Consider the following 24,196-nt stretch of genomic DNA (forward strand, 5'->3'; position numbering starts at 1 on the left):
ACCTCTCCCCCGCCTGCCCGGGCCGTTACCCTGCCCCCCTCAGTCCCACACTGCAGGATCCGGTGTTGTGCATTCAGAGATGCTCTTCGCCACCGGCAGAGGATGCTGCACCATGGACAAAAGAGAAAAAAGAGAAGAGAAGGGGGGCCAGCACAAGAAACTACAGGAGTGACTCTAACACACTAGAGTTTACACTACCTAGAGATTTACCAACACCAGCTAGAGGTTTACTAAACACTAACTATAGGCTTTACTAAACAGAAATGTTTTAAGTTTAGTTTTAAAGGTGGAGGTGGTGTCAGCCTCCTTAACCCAGATTGGAAGTTGGTTCCAAAGTAATGGTGCCTGATAGCAGAACTCCCGCCCTCCAAATCTACATTTGGATACTCTAGGAACTACGAGTAAACCTGCACTCTGAGAACGGAGAGCTCTGACAGGAACATAAGGCACTATCAGGTCTTGCAAATAATGCGGAGCTAAGCCATTTTGGGCTTTATATGCAAGTAATAAAATTTTTAATTGGATTCTGAATTTTACGGGTAACCAATGGAGCGACGCCAACACTGGAGAGACGTGGTCTCTCCTGCTAATTACTGTCAGTACTCGTGCTGCTGCATTTTGGATCAGCTGGAGCCTATTCAGCAAATTACTTGGACATCCTGCTAATAAAGTAAAGTAATGGTAGTATTATGGAGGTAACACCAGTGTTATGGTAGTAATGGTAGTACAGTATTATGGGGGTAACGGCAGTGTTATAGTAGTAATGGTAGTATTATGGGGGTAATGGCAGTATTATGGTAGTATTATGGGGGTAACAGCAGTGTTATGGTAGTAATGGTAGTATTATGGGGGTAATGGCAATATCATGGTGGTATTATGTGGATAACGGCAGTGTTATGGTAGTAATGGTAGTATTATGGAGGTAACGGCAGTGTTATGGTAGTAATGGTAGTATTATGGGGGTAACGGCAGTGTAATGGTAGTAATGGCAGTATTATGGAGGTAATGCCAGTGTTATGGTAGTAATGGTAGTATTATGGGGGTAACGGCAGTGTTATGGTAGTAATGGTAGTATTATAGGGGTAATGGCAGTGTTATGGTAGTAATGTTAGTATTATGGAGGTAACGGCAGTGTTATGTAGCAATTGTAGTACAGTATTATGGGGGTAACGGCAGTGTTATGGTAGTAATGGTAGTATTATGGGGGTAACGGCAGTGTTATGGTAGTAATGGTAGTATTATGGGGGTAACGGCAGTGTTATGGTAGTAATGGTAGTATTATGGGGGTAACGCCAGTGTTATGGTAGTAATGGTAGTATTATGGGGTAACGCCAGTATTATGGTAGTAATGGTAGTACAGTATTATGGGGGTAACGGCAGTGTTATAGTAGTAATGGTAGTATTATGGGGGTAACGGCAGTGTTATGGTAGTAATAGTAGTATTATGGAGGTAACGCCAGTGTTATGGTAGTAATGGTAGTATTATGGGGGTAATGGCAGTATTATGGAGGTAACGCCAGTGTTATGGTAGTAATGGTAGTATTATGGGGGTAACGGCAGTGTTATGGTAGTAATGGTAGTATTATGGGGGTAACGGCCAGGAATCATGCAGCTCCAACTGTGGCATGTACATTTGTTAGAAAGCTTTTTCATTTTGAGAATACTCATCTGCTACTTGGTCCAGTAAATCAGTGAAACAAATGCACTCAATAAAACATGTAGTTGGTGGAATCCACAAACAGATATGAAGAACTAAGTTAGAAAAATGATTTCACAACCTCCGAGTGGAAGAGTGAAAAAAACAAACATTCATGAATCAACATCAAACTTGGAGTAAGTAGTGATGGTTGCTTGACCAGTCAGAGAAACATAAAAACTGCAACAATTAACAGATTTCAAATTCAGTTAATCGAGAGGACCTTCATTTTCTAAAAGGCCAAAGTTAAAAGGCCAAAATTATCAGTCTGAAATTTGAAAACTCAAACTTCAGAAATTTAGAAAACAATTCATGAATATTTCAAACAGGCAGTGTGTTATAAAATCTGTGTTAATTTGTTGGAGGATGTTCTTGACCGCATTCCTCAGCCTCTCTTTAGCTTGATTCTCTATCAAATGCTGCCACCTGGTGTCTGTCTGCCTTTTGCAGATATTAAACGGCGGCCTGTGACGGACGAGCAGCCTACACTGGATACACCCCTGAATTATGGATAAATAAATCAGACAACCGCATTAAAATAAACAAACGTTGAAAATACCATAACATACTAGGATTAAGACATATCAAGAATAAGAAAACACATATAAAACTATAATTGATGCAGTGTGAATGTATAATAAGCAAGAAGCACCAGTGCTCTCTCCAAACTCACTTTCCAAACTAAAATCTCACCAGAATGTCCGCACATATTATGCATTTAATTTTTAGTGATTCAGTCTGTGCATGTAGTGCTTGGAAAGGCCTTGAGTCTATAACACGGCCCTGCCGTTTGACCGTTTCAAAAATAATCTTTGAGCTGAGCAAATGCACCCCTGAAAAACCTTGTTTGCAGCTCTGCTGAGTCCTGTGTCTGCGCTCACAGACGCTGCACAGACGCTGCACAGACGCTGCATGACTGAGTGTCTGAGCATGTCTGGATGACTTTAGAAGTCCTGCTGAATTCCAGCGTCTTGCCCGTCTCTGGCCCCAGCACCCCGCATGTTTGCAGTGGGAATAAAAAAAGATTATTGGAGCATGATAATGTGATGAGCATGAAGTTTAGAAAGTTTGAGGCGCCCCTTGCTGGAACAATAAGAGATTTAGATGCAACACATTTGGAAAGGCTTTTTTCCCCTTTGGTTTGTTTCAGATGGTATTAGCAGTAAAACGAGTTTTGATTCTTCTGCTTTAGTATTCTTAAATCAGATGTTTGTTTGTTGTGTATGTTTCATTGGTATACTGAAGGTCATTTATTACCATTTCATACTGAGTGTTCAATTTTTGAACAGTCCCAGACGAGTGCAAAGTTGTTGTTTTTTTATAAACCAACAAAATCCTCTTCCCACTGTTTAGGAAATATAGAAATAACCTTCTACAGAAGAGAAGGTGAATGCTGCATCATGCCAACAGTGAAAGATGCTGAAACATCAGTGTATGTGGTTCCTTCTCATCTAAAGTATGTGGACTTAAATTAAAGTTAAAACAATGCCATGAATAAGGAATGGTATCAGAATGTGCCCCACAGAAACTTTTTAACATTATGGAGCTCTGTGTGATGAAGCAAACATGGCAAAGTGGCTCAGAGATCATACCATTTAAATTTCCCTTGCCCAGGAAATCTTTTTAAATGTTCATGGTAAAATTGTGATGACTTTGAAGATCCCACCATCTATGCTGAATTTCATCATCAAAAGATCCAGGGGATCAGGAGGAATCTCTGTACGCCCAGGACGAGGCCAAAGGTCAACACTAGATTCTTGTGATCTTTGGGCCCTTGGGCAGTGCTGCATAAAGAACAGGGATGGTTATATACTGGACGTCAGTACATGGGCTTAGGAACACTTCCAGAGATCACCGTCTGTGAACACGGCTCATCATGGAATCCATATATGCAGCTTACGGCTCTCATATGCAAAGAAGAAACCACATGTGAACACGATCCGGAACGTAGCCGCCCTCTCTGGGCCAAAGCTCAGGTAAAATGGTCTGAGGCAAATGAAAACTGTTCTGTGGTCAGATTGATATAAATGTGACGTTTTTTGGAAACCATGGATCCCATGTCCTGAGGACTAAAGAGGAGCTTGTTATCAGAGCTTAGTTCAGAAGCCTGCATCTCTGACGGTATGGGGTTGCATTGGTGCCTATGGTGTGGGCAGCTTACTCATCTGGAAAGGCTCTCATTCAGACAACATCTCTCTCAGGGAAGGCCTTGCATATTTCAGACAATGCTAAACCATATACTGTATCCATCACAACAGCATGGCTTCATAGCAGAAGAGTCCGGGCGCTGAACTGATCTGTCTAAAGTCCAGAACCTTCACCAACAGAAAACAACGGACTCCTGAAAACAAACAAAGGCCCAGGACTGGAGAGCAGCTACAACCCTGTATCGAGGTGATGCTACTCAACACTAAACATCACCCTGGTCTGACTTTTTACCCATGTGTTGCTGTCATTCAATTCAAAATTGAGCTAATATTTTCTATTAAATATCTCAGTTTCAACATCTGACATGTTGAATGTTGACTCTACTGGAAATGAGATCTGGATTTACGAGATTTGTAAATAATTACTTGGTCTGCCAACCTTTTTGGAGTTGGGCTCGTACAAGTAAGTTGCTAAAGTAAGTTAAATGAGAGATATTGGGACGTCATCTCTATTTTATTCAAGTCAATTCAATTCAATTTTATCTATATACCGTCTAATACAACAAAAGTTGTCTCTAGACGCTTTACAGAGACCCATACCCAGAACATGACCCCCGAGCAATTATTACATAAACAATGGCAGGTAAAAACTCCCCTAGTGGGAGAAAAACCTTAAGCCAAACAGTGGCAAGAAAAAACTCCCCTTTAGGAGGAAGAAACCTGGACCAGGACCTGGATCATAAGGGAGGACCCTCCTGCCGAGGGCCAGACTGGGGGTTAGGGACGTCAACAGCACAGCAGGCAGGTGGAAGCACGGGATGACCAGGGGTGGGGACCGCAGGCCAGCATGCAGCTCCCGAAGCTCCGGCCCAATCATCAAGTCCCAGGTTGGGGTGCAGGGTCGGGGAAAGGTTGAAAAGGGGCAGAGCCAGGGAGAGGAGTCTTGAGGGACGAACCCTCTCCCCCGCCCAAAAGGGGCTGTTACCCTGCCCCTCTCACTCCCACACTGCAGGATCCGGTGTTTTGCATTCAGAAATTTTATCACATTTACTTTCAATACGATTCTATTGTAAATACCAATATGATTAATACTAATTTTTAACAAACAGCGCACCTTTTTTTTTTTTAATCATTCAAATAATTTTCAAGATATGCTGCTGAATTAAAAGGGTGTGTTGAAATGGTTATTCAGATAGCTTTAGAATAGATTATACACGTGTACACATGTGCTAAAGATTCTTCAAACTATTACTGAAGAAAAAGGTTTAATAAGATAACTAGGGAGCAAAGATTTCAGTTTTACTGATTCAGAGTCTAAAGTTAATTATATTGATTTTTAAACACCAATGCTTATCAAAGTATTACCTCAAACAACCGGAACAGCCAAAATTGAAACCAGCAAATGTTTTGTATCTCTGCTCCAACTCATAATTAACATTGTGATGGAAAATGTCTTTCACTCTGCAAGTTCATTCTGAGTCCATTCAGGTGGGACCAGTATTCTGCTGTGGGTTCAGCCGTCTTACACAGCTGCAAAGATGTTTTGACAACTGTATGTTATTTGGTCTAAATAACGGTTCTGGTGAACCTGCTGCACTCCAACGAATCTTGTTTGACCCTTTGGCATTCAAAAAATAGTTAAAATGTACATTAAGTTTTTAATTAAATGTTATTATATTATTTCAGTCCTACTCAGACATTGCAGTCACCTAGCTGCTAAAATAAAAAATACAGAAGTATTTCATTCTGTTTTTCACAACCAATTATTGAATATTTGACAATTATATGCTAATTATTAAATGGGCTTTTTTGAAATGCAGCTCTCAACAATGTTGTTGTGACCAGAAAGTAAGTTCTACTTTGCCCTTTAAAATCTGGGTTATTCATCTTTTTGCTGATTACATTCAAAATACTGTGATGAGGGCAGTGTTTTGGACGTGTTTGTCAGTGGACTGTTTGCAAAGAGAGATAATGAGGCTGTCACCTTGAAAGGTCACCCTGAAGCAGCCATGACAGCAAGCAGGAAGCTGCCTCGGCACAGGCTGAACGCAAGCTGAGCCCTCCCTCTTCCCCCTCTCCCCTCTTCCCTCTTCCCATTTCTCTTCTGTTGGAGCTGCTTTTTGGCCAGAGAGAGTGGAGGGAGTCGGCGCAGGCAGGCCAGCCTTTACACTGACTCATGGTTGCTACTTAATGAAAATGGTCAAGAGGGATGGAGGAGATAGAGAGAAAGAGAGAGAGATAAAGAGAAAGTAGGTAGGAAGATAGAGGGCAGTCAGCTGAAAGCCCCAAATCATGAGGAATAAAAGGAGGAGAAAAGAGGGATGTCAGAGGGCTATAATGTGTTTGAATCAGGAAACGTGACTTGTTTCAGGCATGAGGCGACATAACTGAGACGGTTGGTGTTTCTACCTATGAGTAGTGATGTGGAAATGTGCTGCAACACATCTCATCAGCTATTCACAGCACATGTTGAACATCTAACTTTGAGAACATAGAGGTGTGTTTTGGTCTCACTGACATTTCGTAGCTCTGTTCTGAGTTCTTCTGCTCTTTAACAGAACGATAGTGTTATAGTTCATGAAATTTGACCATGGATTATAAAGAAGTGACTTCCCTCTCTATATAATCAGGGGATTATTACCTTTATTGAGTCTTTCTCTGATACCCAATGGACCCATCACTGCCATTGCTGAGGGGACGGATCAGCTGGTTTTCATTCTGGAAAGAATAAGCAATGATGCTGGTGAATATTAAGTGATACACAAATCCAGTGGGGATGCCTCTGGAACTAACACAAAACTAAAAGTTAAACTCTAAACCTTCCTCCTCTCTTCATGTTCTCAGTTCAAAACATACTTAAAAGGAAGTACTTTGTGTCAATAGGTAACTTTACATCTGAGCAGACAAGAATCACATGTGGAGTTCCCCAAGGTTCCATCCTGGGACATCTTCTGTTTAACACTGACATGCTCCCACTGGCACAGATTATAAAGAACAACTAAATAAACTACCGTAGCTATGCAGATGACACACAGAAATATATTATAATGTCACCAGGAGACAGAGGCCTTGTACAGGCTCTTGGTAAATGCTTTGAGGAGATTAATGACTGGATGTGCCACAACTTTCTCCAGCTAAACAACACTTAGGTAATTGTTTTTGGAGCCAAAGATAAACGATCACAGGTCACCAGCTTCAATCTATACACCTAAAAACCACCAACCAGGCCAGAAATCTGGGTGTAGTGATGGACTCAGACCTAAATCTGGAAAAACAAATTAAGGCAATAACAAAGTCAGCCTACTATCACCTTCAGAATATATCAAGGTTAAAAGATCTGATGTCTCAGCCGGACCTGGAGACACTAGTCCAGCATCCATCTTCAGTAGCTTTATTATTGTAACAGCATCTTTACATCCACCTTAAAAGTTAGATAACTGCAGCCCAGAACTCCAGTCCTGCTCCAGTTCTCACCAAGACCAACAAAGTGGACCACATCAGTCCACATCAGTCCACATCAGTCCACATCAGTCCACATCAGTCCACATCAGTCCACATCAGTCCAAATCAGACCACATCAGTCCACATCAGTCCACATCAGTCCACATCAGTCCAGCTCTGAGCTCTTTACACTGGCTGTCTGTCCGTCAGAGGACTTTAAAGTTCTGATGCTGGTCTATAAAGCTCTGAATGGTCCAGGACCAGAACACATCAGGGACCTCCAGACCCCTCAGGTCGTCTGGATCTGTTTTTCATTAGTTCCCAGAGTCAGATCCAGACATGAAGGAGCTGCATTCAGCTTCTATGCTCCACGTTTCTGGAACAAACTCCCAGAAGCCTCAGATCAGCTGAAACACTCGGGTTGAATTGAATTGAATTCTCTGAGAACTGAGTTCTCAGCTGCATTTGAGCAATGCTCTATATCTGCACTGGTACTTTTCAAAAGTACCAGAACCAATAGATTTTCATCTATTGTTCTTATTTCTTTCTTTTTTCTTTAAATGTTAAATCATGCTCATTATTTATGTTTTAATGTCTTAGTAAAGCACTTTCAATCACCTTGTTGAATCGTGCTATAAAAATAATAGAAATAACTTGCCTTTCCTCCAACAGACTTCTAGTCATTTCTTGGGTGCTGACTGACTCATCTTGGAGGACCCTCGGAATGCAAAAAGCAGTACATTTATGTGTAAATTATGTCTAGTTCTCCAGGCTGAGACTACGACTTGAGTTTTCATCTGAGATTTAAATTGAAAACTTCTGATGACAACCATATCTTTCATCAATTATGGACAAATAATATATGCTTTTATATTTAAAAAAAAAAGAGGAAAACATATCAGAATCAGAATCAGAATCAGCTTTATTGGCCAGGTTCGAACATTGTCCAACAAGGAATTTGATTCGGTTATTTCGCTCTTTGGTAGTAAAAAATAGACAATAAACAAATAAACAATAAACAAATGTGGTATTACTATCTACAGTATAAACATTTTAACATTTTAAGGTGCAGCAGTTTGAGGTAGTGATAAAAGAAGGATAGTTCTGAATAAAAATAAGAATAAGTATAAGTATAACCTATATACAATTTTAACAGACAAATTATACAAAAAATACAAAAAATTATACAAAAGGAAGTACAAAAGTGAGAGGTGCAGCAGAGTGAGGCAGACATGATTATTAAAGAGGGTGCTGGATGATTTTTATTGCACGTGTTTGGTTACTCTGAGACTTATTATTTGTGGGAGTTCATCAGAGCAACCGCATGCCGCATATATGTAAAAAGGATTCAGGTATTTTATTGTCATACCAGCACACATTTACATATGAGATTTGCACTCAGATCCAGTCATAGCCGTGTTAAATCAGATTACAAAAACACAGTAAACTTTAAAATTGGAGCCATATTCCATAGAGCTATATAAGCATTATATAACAATATAAACATTAAAGTAAGTAGAAAAAACAGAGGATAAAAGCATGTACTAAGTAATCTTCAGGTAGTTGAAGAAGTAAAAGCTGTTTTAAGAGATATTTCCCCAGTTAAGTTCAAGAAAGTAGTTTAGTTTTCAACAGAAAATCCCATCAGTGGTTTAGGGGGCAGGTTGCTAGGGGGGGGGGGGGGGGGGGGGTTGTAGGTGTCGCAGGAGATAACAGACGTTTTTTACTTTTAAGGTGCATGTGCAGAGATGTGAAGGGGTGACATTTGGTCGTGCTGTAGTTTTGCACATGACGCTCTCCAGGCTGCAGCTGATGCTGATGCCAGAGGAGGAGAGTGGTGACATCATCACGTGGTGGTCCTGCCCCTCGGCACGTCCACCTCTGGCTGCCGTGGCAACATGACAGACGTGCCGGCTGAGGGACGCTTATCACTGTGATGCAGCTTCCTCCTTCAGCCCACGGTCACCTCCCTTCTCTAGCCCCCTCTCCACTCCGGCAGCCCCCTCCTCTCCTCTGCTCCTCCCCTCCTTCCTCTCCTTCACACTCCCAGCTCGGCCAATCAGGGTGGGCGGTGGGGGCAGGGCGTAGTGAAACCACCATTCCAGTGCAGAGCTGTTCCATCTCCATAGAGCTAGCAGCCACTAGCCACTCAGGGGGAGAAAGGACAGTGAAAGCCAGCCTGTGTGTGTGTTTCTATGTGTGTGTGTGAGTGTGTGAGGCAGTGAGGGCTGCCTGAGCAGACGAGCAGGCACGACCACTGCTGCAGTCTTGGTTCCACAGACCTTTTCCCTTCTAACCTTGCCCAGCTGCTCTATTCAGACCTGCTTCTTGTCCCAGTGCAGGGAAGAGAGGGATCCGAGCGGTACAGGGGTCCAGGACTGATCACACATCTCCAGTCCTCCTAGCAGCTGACAGCTCCTGGCGTACGTGCAGACAGGATGATAGCGGCTCAGCTCCTGGCCTACTACTTCACTGAGTTGAAGGATGATCAGCTCAAAAAGGTAAGTGAGAGCAGCTCCACACCGACACAATAGTGCTTTTGTTGCCGGACTGGAGAGTTGTGAAGCGTGACAGCGGGCCAGCTGACAGCCGCAGCATGCTGGGATGGATGGCATGGGCGTATCGGGCTGGGGGCGGAAGACGGCAGGAGGAGACGGCCCTGGCGTTCTGCTCTCCACTGGAATCCCTTTACCTTTGTCAGGGGTCAGTAGTGTTTGACATGGATGTCCTTGAGCAGGGCTGTGGTCAGGGGGCTGTGGTGGAGGTGTTGCAGACAGCAGCACATCTCCACTTCCTGTGGAGCACTTGTTGCCATGACATCCAGAGCAGACAGGTGACTGGGGAGGGGTTAGGAGAAGTTGTGAGTTATTTGATCTCCTCCATTTCTTGTGTTTTCCACCCACATTTGTGCTCTGTATTGCAGCAGCTAGTGTCCCTGTTGATGCCGGTATATTTTTTCTTAGTTCCTCTGGAAAAAGACAACATGAAGTCATTACTCATGGCGGGGAGTGAAACGTGATCCTGATGAGCCTGTGGCTCTGAGGCCGAGCAGAGGCTTCCGTATGATGAGACGTCCCCGGAGGGAAGTCAATAGAAACGGGGGCGGGATTAACCATTCCTGACATGTTGTGTGATGTCACAATGCAGTAGTGGCACATGCCTGCTCTGAAGTGGGTTAATGAAAGTGGTAATGATCAGGAGCGAGGTTAAAGGTGAAACCTCCCTCAGCCATGTCAGCCCTGGAAATAAAGCACTGGAGCCTAGGACGTGTAATTAAACCTAAACAGTAGCCAAAAGGGCTGTTACACATCTGCTATCACACATCTGGTACAGATGTTAGAGAGCTTTATGTTCTCAGAGGTAGGTTATATAAAAAACTGTTGGGAATTGTTTGAATTAAAAGATTATTCAAAGCTGTGAAATAATAATAATAAACAATATAAAAAAAGGTGTGTTGTGTTTAGGTATATTGTAAAACTTGAATTAATGAGAAGCTGCACTAAACTAATGAGTAATATGTGGTATTAACCTAGGTGGATGATAGACTAAGATTGCAGAGACATACAGTACTGTACAACTTATAAAAGCTGAATTACTACTCAATAACTTTATGTACAAAGCTGCTAAATTCCATCGTGACTATCTTGAACTGGAGATCAAGGACATTGACAAATGACCACGGTTTCAGTCTAAAAGTTATAGTGTTTCTGTTGGCGTTTTGGAGAGGCTAATAACATGTACGTTAACGCGGGCCAGTGAGAGCCAAACGGGCTGACTCAGTCTCTGGAACAGAGCAGATTTCTGCTGTAGTTGCCCCATGGCCCGGGCCGAGCCATTACGCAACCACAACAACAAAGAAGGTTGTATGCAAATCCAGAAAGAGATTTGATCCATTATGTGTGTTAACTGTGACACAAGCACATAATGCGGGTTTGCACCTACAGTAATGTTTCCATATGCAACTGTTTTAACTAGTGTGACATTTAACAAGGCATTGTGTGCAGCTGCTAGTTAAACGCTGCTGTCATTGTTGTCGGTTCAGGCTCTTTCTCCATAGTGTAAGCTACACTACTGATTTTTCTTTTGTTTTTTAGGGCCACATATTCAAACATGCCCGCTAGCAGAGGTGTCTTCAGTATTCACATTCATTACTCAGGTAGAAGTATAGATACTAGAGTTTAAAAATACTCCTGTACAAGTTGAAGTATCAACTCAAGTTTTTTACTCAAGTAAAAGTATAAAAGTACTGGTTTCAAAACTACTTAAAGTATAAAAGTAAAAGTAATGTAAGGGGGAAAAAGCCATTAAGGACAAAAGCCATTGAAAATGAATGTATCTTAGTATAATGTAAATATATTAAAGAAGCATATATGTGTACTATTGAGCATTAACATGTGTTTCAGAGAGCAGCAGATATGATGACTAGTTGCCTATAAGTATTGTAATGGTGCAAAAAGTCAAACTTCATGTTCATGTTATCATTTATCCTAACCTCTATTGGAATGTACATCCAAGTTTAGTTGCAGGAATCTGAGGGAACGGATGTAAGAACAAAACTGGACAAGAACATCTGAAACAACCACAACCAAATTCACTCTATCCGGATGGAGCAATTTAACTGGATAGTTTTTATTAAAGGCTGAAATGAAATAGAGTAACAAGGCTGTTTTTAAAATGTAAGGAGTAAAAAGTACAGATAATTGCGTGAAAATGTAAGGAGTAAAAGTAAAAAGTCGTCTGAAAAATAATTACTCCAGTGAAGTATAGATAACCAGAATTTCTACTTAAGTAAGGTAACAAAGTATTTGTACTTTGTTACTTGACACCTCTGCCCGCTAGCAACCATGACACACACTGAGCCTCCTACTAAACCAAAAACTGATCAAATGTTCAGTTCATTCCCTTTTTTAATAAATACTCCTCACAATGAGTTGTGTTTTTAACATAACGCGCTCCAACATCACAGAGTGAGTGATGTTACTGCAGATCCAGGTGGTGCTTTGTAGACAAACATAATGTAAGACAGTTTGTGGTCAGGTTTAACACATGTTTAAATGCTGGGTACCTCTGATATCCCACCACACTTGTGTCTGTGCGTGTTCTTCAGATCGACAAGTACCTGTACTCCATGCGTTTCTCCGATGAGACGCTGAGGGACATCATGAGCCGCTTCCGCAGGGAGATGGAGAGTGGCCTGGACCGGGACACCAACCCCACCGCCACCGTCAAGATGCTGCCCACCTTCGTCAGGTCCATCCCCGATGGATCAGGTAGGCTGCGTGCAAATGTGAATCACTGCAAAAACACACAATAACAATGGAAATATTCTCATTGATCTTAAATCTTAAAAGTTATGCATAGGGCAAAAAGAAAAGTATTACCAAGTAATCTACAGCAGTTGTTTGTTTTTTAGAATCCAGAAGTTATAGATTATAGAAGGAAATATAATTTCAAACATCAGCATGCAAGGACCAATCTCAAGCAGATGTGTATATCGGTTGTGGGAGTAAAACTGTGGAACTCTCTACAGAATGATTTAAAGGAATGTACAAATTTACTTAGGTTCAAAAATATATATATATATTATATATATATGTATAAAGATAAAATATTTAAGTTATATGATCATGAATAGGCTGGGACTTCAACAGTTCTATTGATATATGTGGTTGGTTTCTATTTAAGTGTATATTTTATTGAAATATTGGTTACATTGACTGTTCTTTTTGTTCTGGTATTGAATAAGGGGCAGGTAAAATAAGACTTGTCTTCATCCTGCTCCTTTTCGGTCATGGGTGTGTAGATTGAAGTGTACAAATGTACTACTGTAATATTGTCAAACTATGCACTACCATGCACAAAATAAATAAATAAATAAAATAAAAAAAATAAAAATGTCTAGTACAGACCCCAAACCCTCTCCCAGTCCTGGTATTCTGGTCTAATATACTATAAACAGCTCCTATATGTATATCAATCAGTGTTTCAATAAGTTCATGTGGTCTGACCACTTCTTGGATGGACCAAACATGACAAATGAGCATCATCTTTCAGTTACATTGTGTCTTTGGCATGACATATCAATATTTAACACAGTTGATCTAAATTGTAAGCATGTTGTAGCACAGGCCGATGTGTACTCTTCCTGTCAATAAAAAATGTGCTGATGCGTTGAAATGGTCCGGCCTGTTCTGTGACATACAGTACACTGAGCCCCTTTGTGCTCTGGATTTGGACTCACTAGATCACCACAACCTTAGCCACGAGGCCAAACACCCTGGTCACTAACTGTACTCATAAAATAAAACTGCTGCTGGATTAAAACCTTACAATCTCAACATATGTCTTAATTTTTTTTAATACTGAATTAAAGCAACTAATTCTCCCCCGTCGTTAATAAACCACCTCTGCTCAACAGAGATTCTAACAAGAGATCGACTAACTAACATCATCTTGGATTGAGCAGACCACCGTCTCCTGCCTTCCCACAGTAAAAATAGCCTGAAGTTTGGACGGCGACACGAGTGCAGGGAGAGATCTGTCTGACGACTAAATCAGCAATGACAAACATAATGGGAAGCATGGTCAAAGTGTGCAGGGGTTATTTCTCCCTGCAGTTCATGAGTTCAATGAAAGGTGAATCTATTCCCGTCCTCCATACAAGTTTATATGAAAAGGAAAATAAACAATGAAGTCAGGGCCGAGGTGCACTGGGGATTTTAATGCTGAAGACTTGGCGCAAAAGAGAGTTCATATTTTCAGTTAGAGCTACGTCTAAATCTGATAAATGTTGCTTCCACATTGAGATTTCAGAAACCTCATCTTCTGAGTCTATTGACTCATCACAACATCCTGTTTCCTTCTATTAGTTCTCTGCATGGCTGCAGGGTTTTCTGACAATCTCCTCCTGGTGGTTTGCATGGATAAAATCTTTTAAAAAGCATTTATGTGAAAACTTGTCATTTATTCCCAGTCCATATCCTCTCGGATACAATCGCACTTTGGAGATGCTGGAAAGATTTTTGATCATATTTCAGCAGCTTTATAAGCTTATTCCACAAACTAAACTAACCATACATTGGTGAAAAAGCTCTGCAGCCCAACATGATTAGAACCGTGCTGTGCTTATGGAAAACTCTACACTATTGTCAAAAAGATCAGGTTGAGCCAGCAGCCCGCCACACAAAAGCTTCTTGGATTAATGGGCTTGATTATCTAATGAATGCTATAAAAAAATGAAAATCCTACATGCTCACACACCATAAAAGAGCCTTACTCATAATTATACTCACACTTATTAGAGCACAACAGGGTCAGCAAACGCGCCACATGCTCGGACCGTATCAGTAACACTTATATGTCAAGTCCGGTCTGGCCATTCCAGGAAGGTCAGGGGGAGAAATAGCTCCGTGCAGCAACGCTGCAGCTACAGCAGGCTATCCTGACATGAAGAACATGTCTGTGTTTGCAGGAAGGCTGTGCTCTGGTGGGACACCTTATCCCATGTTTAAAACAACGGGTTTACAATTTAAGAAACATTATGACCGTGTAATCTCATGAAAAATCACACGCTGTTTGATAATAAGAGAGAGCTTTCTTCTCTGAAGGACTTCACAGAAATAAAAAGAAAAAATGTCAGCTCTGTCCACATAAAAAGGTCCTAACTGCATCCTGAAGATGTGTCTGTAGCTTCTTAAAAGGTCTTTTACATATTCCATATTTTTGTCTTTGTTTTTTCTATTCCTGTAGAATACTAAGAGAGAAAAATAACTCAGAGAAAACAAAGCGATTCAATTTTTAACAACAGAAATGCAGAGGTGTCTTCAGTATTCACATTCATTACTCAGGTAGAAGTATAGATACTAGAGTTTAAAAATACTCCTGTAGAAGTTGAAGTATAAACTCAAGTTTTTTACTCAAGTAAAAGTATAAAAGTACTGGTTTCAAAACTACTTAAAGTATAAAAGTAAAAGTAATGTAAGGGGGAAAAAAGACATTAAGGACAAAAGCCATTGAAAATGAATGTATCTTAGTATAATGCAAATATATTAAAGAAGCATATATGTGTACTATTGAGCATTAACATGTGTTTCAGAGAGCAGAAGATATGATGACTAGTTGCCTATAAGTATTGTAATGGTGCAAAAAGTCAAACTTCATGTTCATGTTATCATTTATCCTAACCTTTATTGGAATGTACATCCAAGTTTAGTTGCAGGAATCTGAGGGAACGGATGTAAGAACAAAACTGGACAAGAACATCTGAAACAACCACAACCAAATTCACTCTATCCGGATGGAGCAATTTAACTGGATAGTTTTTATTTAAAGGCCCAAATGAAATAGAGTAACGAGGCTGTTTTTAAAATGTAAGGAGTAAAAAGTACAGATAATTGTGTGAAAATGTAAGGAGTAAAAGTAAAAAGTCGTCTGAAAAATAATTACTCCAGTGAAGTATAGATAACCAAAATTTCTACTTAAGTAAGGTAACTAAGTATTTGTACTTCGTTACTTGACAGAAATGCCAAAGATGCTTGATCATTTACTGTTTGTCGCTCTGGGGTAAAAAAAAATGCTTTTTTCAGGTTTATGTCAAACTTGGAAGTGACATCGACCTCAGCGAGTCACAACAATGAAAACAGTGTCGACTTTAATGAACATAAAAACTAATAATACATTTACAATATTACTGGTCCGAAGCTTTTGTACTTCTGTAAAGGGTTAGTCTGTTAAAGTCAAAATAAAATAGTGATTTAAAAAAAAAAAACACCAAAACAAATAAATACAAAAGTAGAAATGTCTGTTTTTGGAACATATTTGAGTTTTTATTCTCTCCGTGAATGACATTTCTGATCCCTTTGACTGATTAAACTATTTCAAAACCATTTGGAAGAATAAGATGGTTTCAAAGTTGACTTAAATAAATTCTCATCCCTCTGCTCAGAACTAGGAAGAAATATCTTTAACCAAAAGTCAGTTTCACTAATTCAACCATTCTGATTCAAGATATTCTGACAAAACAAGTCATCAGCTGGATTTTAACAAAGCAAGTATGAAGGAGGCTGGAAAATCTCGTTCCTTAATCATTCCTGTCATAAGACGTGAATGTTTAATTAAACAGCTGCGTAATCTTAGGAAAATCGCTCAAATATGAGGTTAGCAGCAAAAGAAATCCTTCATTTACCAGGAGGTTTAAGACTGGACTCTGAAGTGATGGAAAGGGAAAGTCCAGATTGAAATGTTCCAGAGAGACTGGGATGTCGGGGTAAGAAGGGCGTCAGATGAAGTGATGAAAGCTCGTTAGGGACTGTTATGTTTAGGAACCGCTTCAGTTGATCAGCTCTAATTTCCAAAAAGCTCATGTATTTTTGGACAGAAATAAAATCTACGACATCACATGAGGTTACTGAAACAATGTTGTGATAAACAGATGATCAAAGCTAAAGGTGATCCGACAAATATGATCAAACCTATTATTTTCGCTCCAGAAATGAAGTACTTTGGTTTCTGGAGGGTTATATATATATATATATATATATATATATATATATATATATATATATATATATATATATATATATATATATAGTGGAGATGAGCAGTGGCAGGTACGATCCCTGCACAGGCTTGACCTTCTTAATGACGTAATCTCTCTAAATGACCAAATTAATTGTGATGAAATAATAATAATAAATAAAAACATTTAACAACATAAAATACAGCCATATTAATAACTGATAATGTTTCACTACATTTTCAATTTTACAGAAAAGGGAGACTTCATAGCTCTCGATCTCGGGGGGTCAAACTTCCGAATCCTGCGTGTGAAGGTGACGCACGACAAGAAGCAGCCGGTTCAGATGGAGAGCCAGGTCTACGACACCCCCGATGACATCATCCACGGGAGCGGGACACAGGTACAGATGTTAACGGTTTTTAATTCACTAATCTTTGGAAAAAAACCTTTACTATTACCAGAATCTCAGAGAAGAAGAAAAAAAATCAGGATTCAAATTCTGGAAATATCTTGCCTCTTCTCTTTCCAGAGATAAATAGTTTTAAAGGTCACTTTGGAGGTCAAAGTGTGTAAAATGAGCCCGTCAGTAGCAGTGAGAGTAATGGGAGTGATGTCATAACGTCAGCCGACCTACACGCGTAGAGAACAGCCGGCACTCAGAGTGTAACCCGATGACCAGAGCTGTGCTATTGTGTGAGCGGTGTGATTGGTTCAGGGCAGGACTTGGAACCAGACAGATGCACTTTAATGAAACGCTGAAGAGGCAGCTGGCAATGAGAGTAATGTGATCCGGGGACAGGTTTGCCAATGAAGTATATCCATTAGGAGATATTTTTCATAAAGGAGCATTTTCAAGTAAAAATTAGGGCTGGGGATCGATTCAAATGTCAAGAATCGATTCGATTCCGATTCTTAAGATTCAGAATCGATTATCAAGATTTGATTCGATTCCGATATTGATTTGGGTTAGTGTTATTAAAACTGTTTTTTGAGCTGTTGCATGAATGATATGACTGTAGTTCTGCAAAATATTAAAACTAGTATTATATTGAGATTAAACAGCAAGTATTGCAGCTAATGATGCTGTAAGGACCAATCAGCTCCCAGAATGCTGATAGAACTGCTTTCAGAAACATCGTGGGTCAGAATTATCAAACATATCCAGGGAGGAAACAGAGACGGATGTAATCAGTTTTAATTTTTCCCACATTCCGTTTTTATTTGTTCCATTTTCGGTCTATTTTGGTTTTTAATTTTTGAGCATTTGGTTTTTAGCATTTTTTGCAAATGTAACCCCAAGACAGTATATAAAGTAATGAAATATAGACAATTCATGCAATTATAACCTAACACTTTAATGTTTTCATACCTTTAAACATATTTAAAGGCAAAAACATGGCACCAGTTATTCTCGTGTCCAACAAAACATTCCTTTTTTGGGGATAAACAAAAAAATAACCAAAAGTTGTAATGTAATGATGAAAAAAAATACATAAATAAATAAAAGAAAAAAAACAAACAAAAAACAAACAAAAAAACCCAAAAATTAAAAAAAAAATCGATCTTTAGACATATGAATCGATTTTTAGGAATTAATATGAGAATCGATTTAGAATTGGGAAATCGATTTTTTCAACACAGGCCTAATAAAATGCTTTTTTATTTTATTTTAATGCAAGTCAGCATATTAAATGTGCATCTACAAACTCTTCAATCATTCCTGAGCTCATAAAACCTTCAACTCCAAACAAGCATGTCACTGTCTGCAATACAAGTTCATTATTTCAGTCTTTGTAGTTTTCAGAAGTTACCTTACAGAAAGAATCAGCTGAAATACAAATAGTCTATTATTAATGAGCTCAGGGATATTTTGGATGAACTTTGAATGCTGCAATAATGTTAGTATTTGGTATGTTTCCTGAATATTCTACAATTAAGTGTCTTGTTTGTGTCCAGCTCTTCGACCATGTCGCAGACTGCTTGGGAGACTTTATGGAGAAGCAAAAAGTAAAGGACAAAAGGTTCCCTGTGGGATTTACGTTCTCCTTCCCCTGCACCCAGAGCAAGCTGGATGAGGTAAATACTTTACAAGACTGGGTGGCGTGCTCGGGTATTTCCAGGAGAATTGTGTCCCACTTTTTAGAGTTTCAGAGCATCACTGCAGAGATCAGAACGTAGCAGGAGAGATCACAAAAATAAACGTATGCAATGTTTAACTGCACGTTACTGCCAATGTGTGACACACACATATACACACATAATTAATACATATGTGTGCTGATTATATATTATATATATGTATGTTTTATAGGCCGTCTTGCTGACATGGACAAAGAAATTCAAAGCCAGCGGGGTAGAGGGCATGGATGTTGTGAAACTTCTGAACAAGGCCATCAAAAAACGAGGGGTGAGTTTCTTTTTTCATTGTTTATTTGCAAATATGATAAAAAGAGCAAACTTTCCATCCTCACACCCTATCTTTAATTAAATGTGAGCTAACCAGACCTTGCTCTTCAGGACTACGAAGCAGACCTCATGGCAGTGGTGAACGACACGGTCGGCACGATGATGACGTGTGGATTTGATGATCAGCGCTGTGAAGTGGGAATTATCATAGGTGAAAACTATAAAAAAAAAACTTTATTGTGAATTTAAAAGTGATATTTTATTTGAGCACACACCATATCCTGCGTCTATCATTGCTTGCAAAATTCTAACCTGCCTTTTGCTCAGATTTTCAAATTAAAAGCTAACTTACTCCTGAACCGGTGATCCACGACACTCCACTGCAGACACTCCACAGCATACTGATTTTATAGTTTAAAGCAACTGTAATGTGGAAAGCAAACATTTATTTGTAATATTCCAGGATAAGCCACTTTAATTCATCTCCACAGCTATGTTAACTGAGGGAGACAAAAACTAAAACAGTCCATATTACACCTGTAATAATACAGAGGCATCAACGGCACTGCAGTCCTACACTGACGAGCAAAGCTACAGTTTACCTGCCGTCCACAGAGCAGGAGTCATGCAGGACTGACACTAGTCCTGCCTCTCCTCAGGAACGGGAACAAACGCCTGCTACATGGAGGAGCTGCGTCACATTGACCTGGTGGAAGGAGACGAGGGCCGGATGTGCATCAACACCGAGTGGGGAGCCTTCGGGGACGACGGCTCCCTGGAAGACATTCGCACAGAGTTTGATCGGGAGATCGACAGAGGTTCCATCAACCCAGGAAAACAACTGTGAGATATGATAGGATGTCATCACAATGCAGAGCCGTGCAGAGGTTGATCAGCTATGCTTTTAATTATGCCACTACAGTCCAGCCAAAACCAATACAAGTTATAATTTGTTGTAACAGAGGAATGCACTTGAATACCTTGGGATTCACTGATCTTTGTCATCATTCTCAGTGCAGTTATTTGTGACATTATCATAGAGAACCGTGGTCCTAAACCATGTACGGTTTTGTTTTGCCTTTTTATCACGTTATTCATTACTGCTGAAAGTGAAATGACAAATGCAAACCTCTGTTTATGTCAACGTCAGGTTTGAGAAGATGGCCAGTGGGATGTACCTGGGGGAACTGGTCCGGCTCATCCTGGTCAAGATGGCCAAAGAGGGGCTGCTGTTTGAGGGACGGATAACCCCGGAGCTGCTGACCAAAGGAAAGATCGAGACAAAACACGTCTCTGCCATTGAAAAGTGAGTACAGACAATAGATTATATTGTTATACTCAGTACTCGAGTTGTAAAAAAAAATCACGGGGGATGGTGGATTTTATCATATGGGGACAGATCATTTGTGCTGATTACAAATAATATAATATATTACAAATAATAGCAGTGACCAAAACACCTGCAGAAATACTGCAGGAATGACATAGCAGACTCTGTCCTTCACAGGATAAGTAAAATGGATCACTGCAAAAACTCACAATCTTAACAAGAATATTTGTCTTATTTCTAGTTCAAATGTCTTATTTTAGTAAAAAAAACTCATTACACTTAAAACAAGACTCATCACTGGAAAAAACAAAAATGTTCACCTGTTTCAAGTAGATTTTCACTTGAAATAAGTAGAAAAATCTGCCAATGGAAGAATATTTTTTTGCTTGTAATAAGAAGATAAATCTTGTCCCACTGGCAGATTTTTCTACTTATTTCAAGTGAAAATCTACTTGAAACAGGTGAAAATTGTCAAATAAGTTATTTTTCTGGTGTTATTTTTCTGGTGATGACTCTAAATGTTGAAATAGCAGTAAAACCACATTCATTGATAAAATGACATAAGGGATGGAAAGGAGGGATGGCAGTTTTACAGGGGGGGATGATTTGGACCGTTTTTATTTCAGGGGGGATGATTTGGACTGTTTTTATTTCAGGGGGGATGATTTGGACCGTTTTTATTTCAGGGGGGATGATTTGGACCGTTTTTATTTCAGGGGGGGATGCCATCCCCCCTCAACTCCAGTACTAGTTATACCGTATAAAAGTATTGCTCTTACAGGGATACACCTCTCTTACAGACATCAACCCAAAGCTTTTTTTTCACCTTTAAGGACAAAATACACAAAGAGCTTAAATGACCATTGGAAGAACACCTTAATTGACTAACTGAAATGTTAAGACTGCTGGTTCAGTGCTATGTGTTGTTGTTTCAGGACTAAAGAAGGGCTGAAGAAGTGCATGGAGATCCTGACGAGACTGGGCGTGGAGCCGTCAGAAGAAGACTGTCTGGCCGTGCAGCATGTGTGCACCATCGTGTCCTTCCGCTCAGCCAACCTCATGTCTGCGTCTCTGGGAGCCATCCTGCTGCGGCTGAAGGACAACAAGGGGGTGGCGCGCCTGCGCACCACGGTGGGGATCGACGGCTCCCTCTACAAGATGCACCCGCAGTGAGTGTTTCACTAGGAACTTCACTAAGGTTACATGAAGTCCCGACATAAAAGCTAAAAAGCAGACGAAGCAAGCACTTCTCTTAATGGTTTAAGAACCTGATGTCGTCACACTTCCTCACAACTCCCTTCTTCAGATTTAATTAAGATGTTTTGTTATGCAGTTTAAGAGAACAGATCTGGATTTGATTTGATTTGATTTTTATTTTGTAAAAAAAAAATTTAAAAAACAACAATTAAAAGAGAAGATAAGAAAAAAAAAAAAAAAAAAAAAAAAAAAACTAAGAATTTCATCCTTAAACACTTAGGGCCTGATTTACTAAGATCCTAAATAAAGAGTACTAAATTGCGTGTGCACTGAAAAAGTTTGCACGTGCTGTTGTTGTGTGTTTTACGGGTGATCAACTAAGAATGCTTGCGCAATTGATAACAGGTGCAAACCGCTGTATTTAAATGAGGTGTTGCGTGTCTTACGGTTTGCGCCATGGAGAGTCTGGATGGAAAGTAGGATAGTCGCAAGCGCAAAATGAAATTTGACGAGTTGGAGTTAGAGATATTAGTGGAAGAGGCAAATAAACACATTCATGAACTACAGCAAAGAAATTTAAACATTACCAAAAGAAACGCAATATGGGAGAAAATCTGCGATAGAATAAATGCAGTTGGTAAGACAAAAAGAACGGCAGATGAGGTTAAAAGAAGGTGGCAAGATATAAGCGAAGAACTAAAGAAAAAGTGGCCTTTAATAAAACTTGTGCAACCATTTTTAAAATAGCATGCAGCAGAATAAAGACTCTCTCTCTGCGTATTCTTTGATTTTGGATGTCGCCTCCTTGCCACAATAACAGCAGCCATCGGTGCGTAATGCTGGGCAGATTAGCACCTTTCTTTCGAACCAACCTGATCTCACAAAAATCCGTGAAATGCCCACGACCTCTCACCACTATTTTCCGTGGTACCAACACGGAAAGTGGTATAATTCCGTGTGAGCACCACGGATATAGTACTATGCGAAGTCAATGGGAGGTGTGGTCGTGAACAAACACAAATACACATGTTCCTAACTTATGAATGAAAAGGGAGCAGAAAGAAGTAAAAACGATAACAATCATCCCATAGATATGGGCCAGTAGGGCCCTACTCTACCTACTAGTAGGCGCAGGAGGCTGTTATCGCCCCTTTCTATGGCTAACCCCATGTTATTAATGCTTGCTATGGAGCTCACACCTCATTATCACCCTTTTCTATGGCTAACCCCATGTTATTAATGCTCAGTAGACACAGAAGTTTTGTTATGAAGCTCACACCTCACCTCCCTTTTTTATGTATTTTGCTAGAATTTTAAAACCTGAACAATAGAATTCAACGTAAAATGCCGGATCTTGTCCATTAAAAACAATACGTTTTGGAACATAGTGTAACGACCACAGATAGATAAGGCCTTGCCCGCCTGGGAAACACATCAGCATTTGGCCGACTTGTTAGTGCAGTTGACTGTGGTCTGGGAGACTGTGGTTCGAGACACGCTCTGGGCACGACTTGTTCGCCACAGTATTTTCCTCATTGTGTTATGGTTTTCTTTTAATATCTTTAACATTTCTAAACACAAAAACACGAAAGTGTCCTTCATAACTCAAAAATACAATAGGTTCATGTTAAGGACATCCGTTTTAATTAGTTCTCCTTCGATTATGACAAGTTATTAATGCTTAGGGTGTAGAAACATATAGGTCTGAAAGCCTCCTGACTAATGGTATGGGGCCTATTTTGTGTCTTTTTTTGCACAGTTCACTAACGCTTTGAGCTAGGAGGCTGAAAGTCTAGACTCTGTATCAGGAGGTGACTCTCATCCACTGTGCCAAGTTTCAGATCTGTGTGACCTTCGGAAGTGTCAAAGGTCACCGTGTGTGTTGCGTTTCGGCCCTGCAAAGCCTATTTGGTGTCTTTTTTTGCACAGTTCACTAACGCTTTGAGCTAGGAGGCTGCAATTCTAGACTCTGTATCAGGAGGTGACTCTCATCCACTGTGCCGAGTTTCAGATCTGTGTGACCTTCGGAAGTGTCAAAGGTCACCGTGTGTGGTGACTTTTTTGGGCCTTTTTTGTGTGTTTTTTGAATAATTCACTAACGCTTTGAGCTGGGAGGCTGATTTTTGACTATGTTGCAATGCAGAAGGCCCTTTGCTTTCTTTTGGTCTCGTGGCTGTACGACTTCCACAGAGCTAGTTGGCGTTGCAGAGGTTTCACAGAGTTGAGACTTGGCAAGCCCAATCAAGGCCCCATATGGAGGCCACAGGTCAAGTTTGACTTGGTTTGGTCAAATTTTGTGGCAACGGCGTCCGTTCGAATGTTGGAAAAGGTGAAGTTTCAAATCCCCGCCCATCGAAAAGTACAGGTCCGATCTGCACCAAACTAACGTCTGTCTGTTCAGGGGATGCCCCCAAACAACATATAACAAAAAAAACAGACTTCTATGACTTTTGCAACAGTGT

The 24,196-nt window shown here is 40.2% G+C and overlaps 1 protein-coding gene across 1 annotated transcript in view; it reads left to right on the forward strand.

Annotated features, from left to right (window-relative positions):
• Positions 1–9,404: 9,404 nt before the first annotated feature.
• Positions 9,405–24,196, forward strand: part of LOC133448757 (hexokinase-1) — a 32,521-nt gene continuing 17,729 nt past the window's right edge. The window contains exons 1-9 of the mRNA XM_061727607.1: positions 9,405–9,785; positions 12,392–12,554; positions 17,053–17,201; positions 18,758–18,877; positions 19,113–19,208; positions 19,319–19,418; positions 19,867–20,050; positions 20,358–20,513; positions 21,473–21,706. Coding sequence (XP_061583591.1) covers positions 9,723–9,785; positions 12,392–12,554; positions 17,053–17,201; positions 18,758–18,877; positions 19,113–19,208; positions 19,319–19,418; positions 19,867–20,050; positions 20,358–20,513; positions 21,473–21,706 — 1,265 coding nt within the window. The 5' untranslated portion in view covers positions 9,405–9,722. The remainder of the gene's footprint in view (positions 9,786–12,391; positions 12,555–17,052; positions 17,202–18,757; positions 18,878–19,112; positions 19,209–19,318; positions 19,419–19,866; positions 20,051–20,357; positions 20,514–21,472; positions 21,707–24,196) is intronic.

This window comes from Cololabis saira, chromosome 1 (assembly GCF_033807715.1).
Source record: "Cololabis saira isolate AMF1-May2022 chromosome 1, fColSai1.1, whole genome shotgun sequence".
In the NCBI taxonomy this organism is placed as follows: Eukaryota; Metazoa; Chordata; class Actinopteri; order Beloniformes; family Belonidae; genus Cololabis; species Cololabis saira.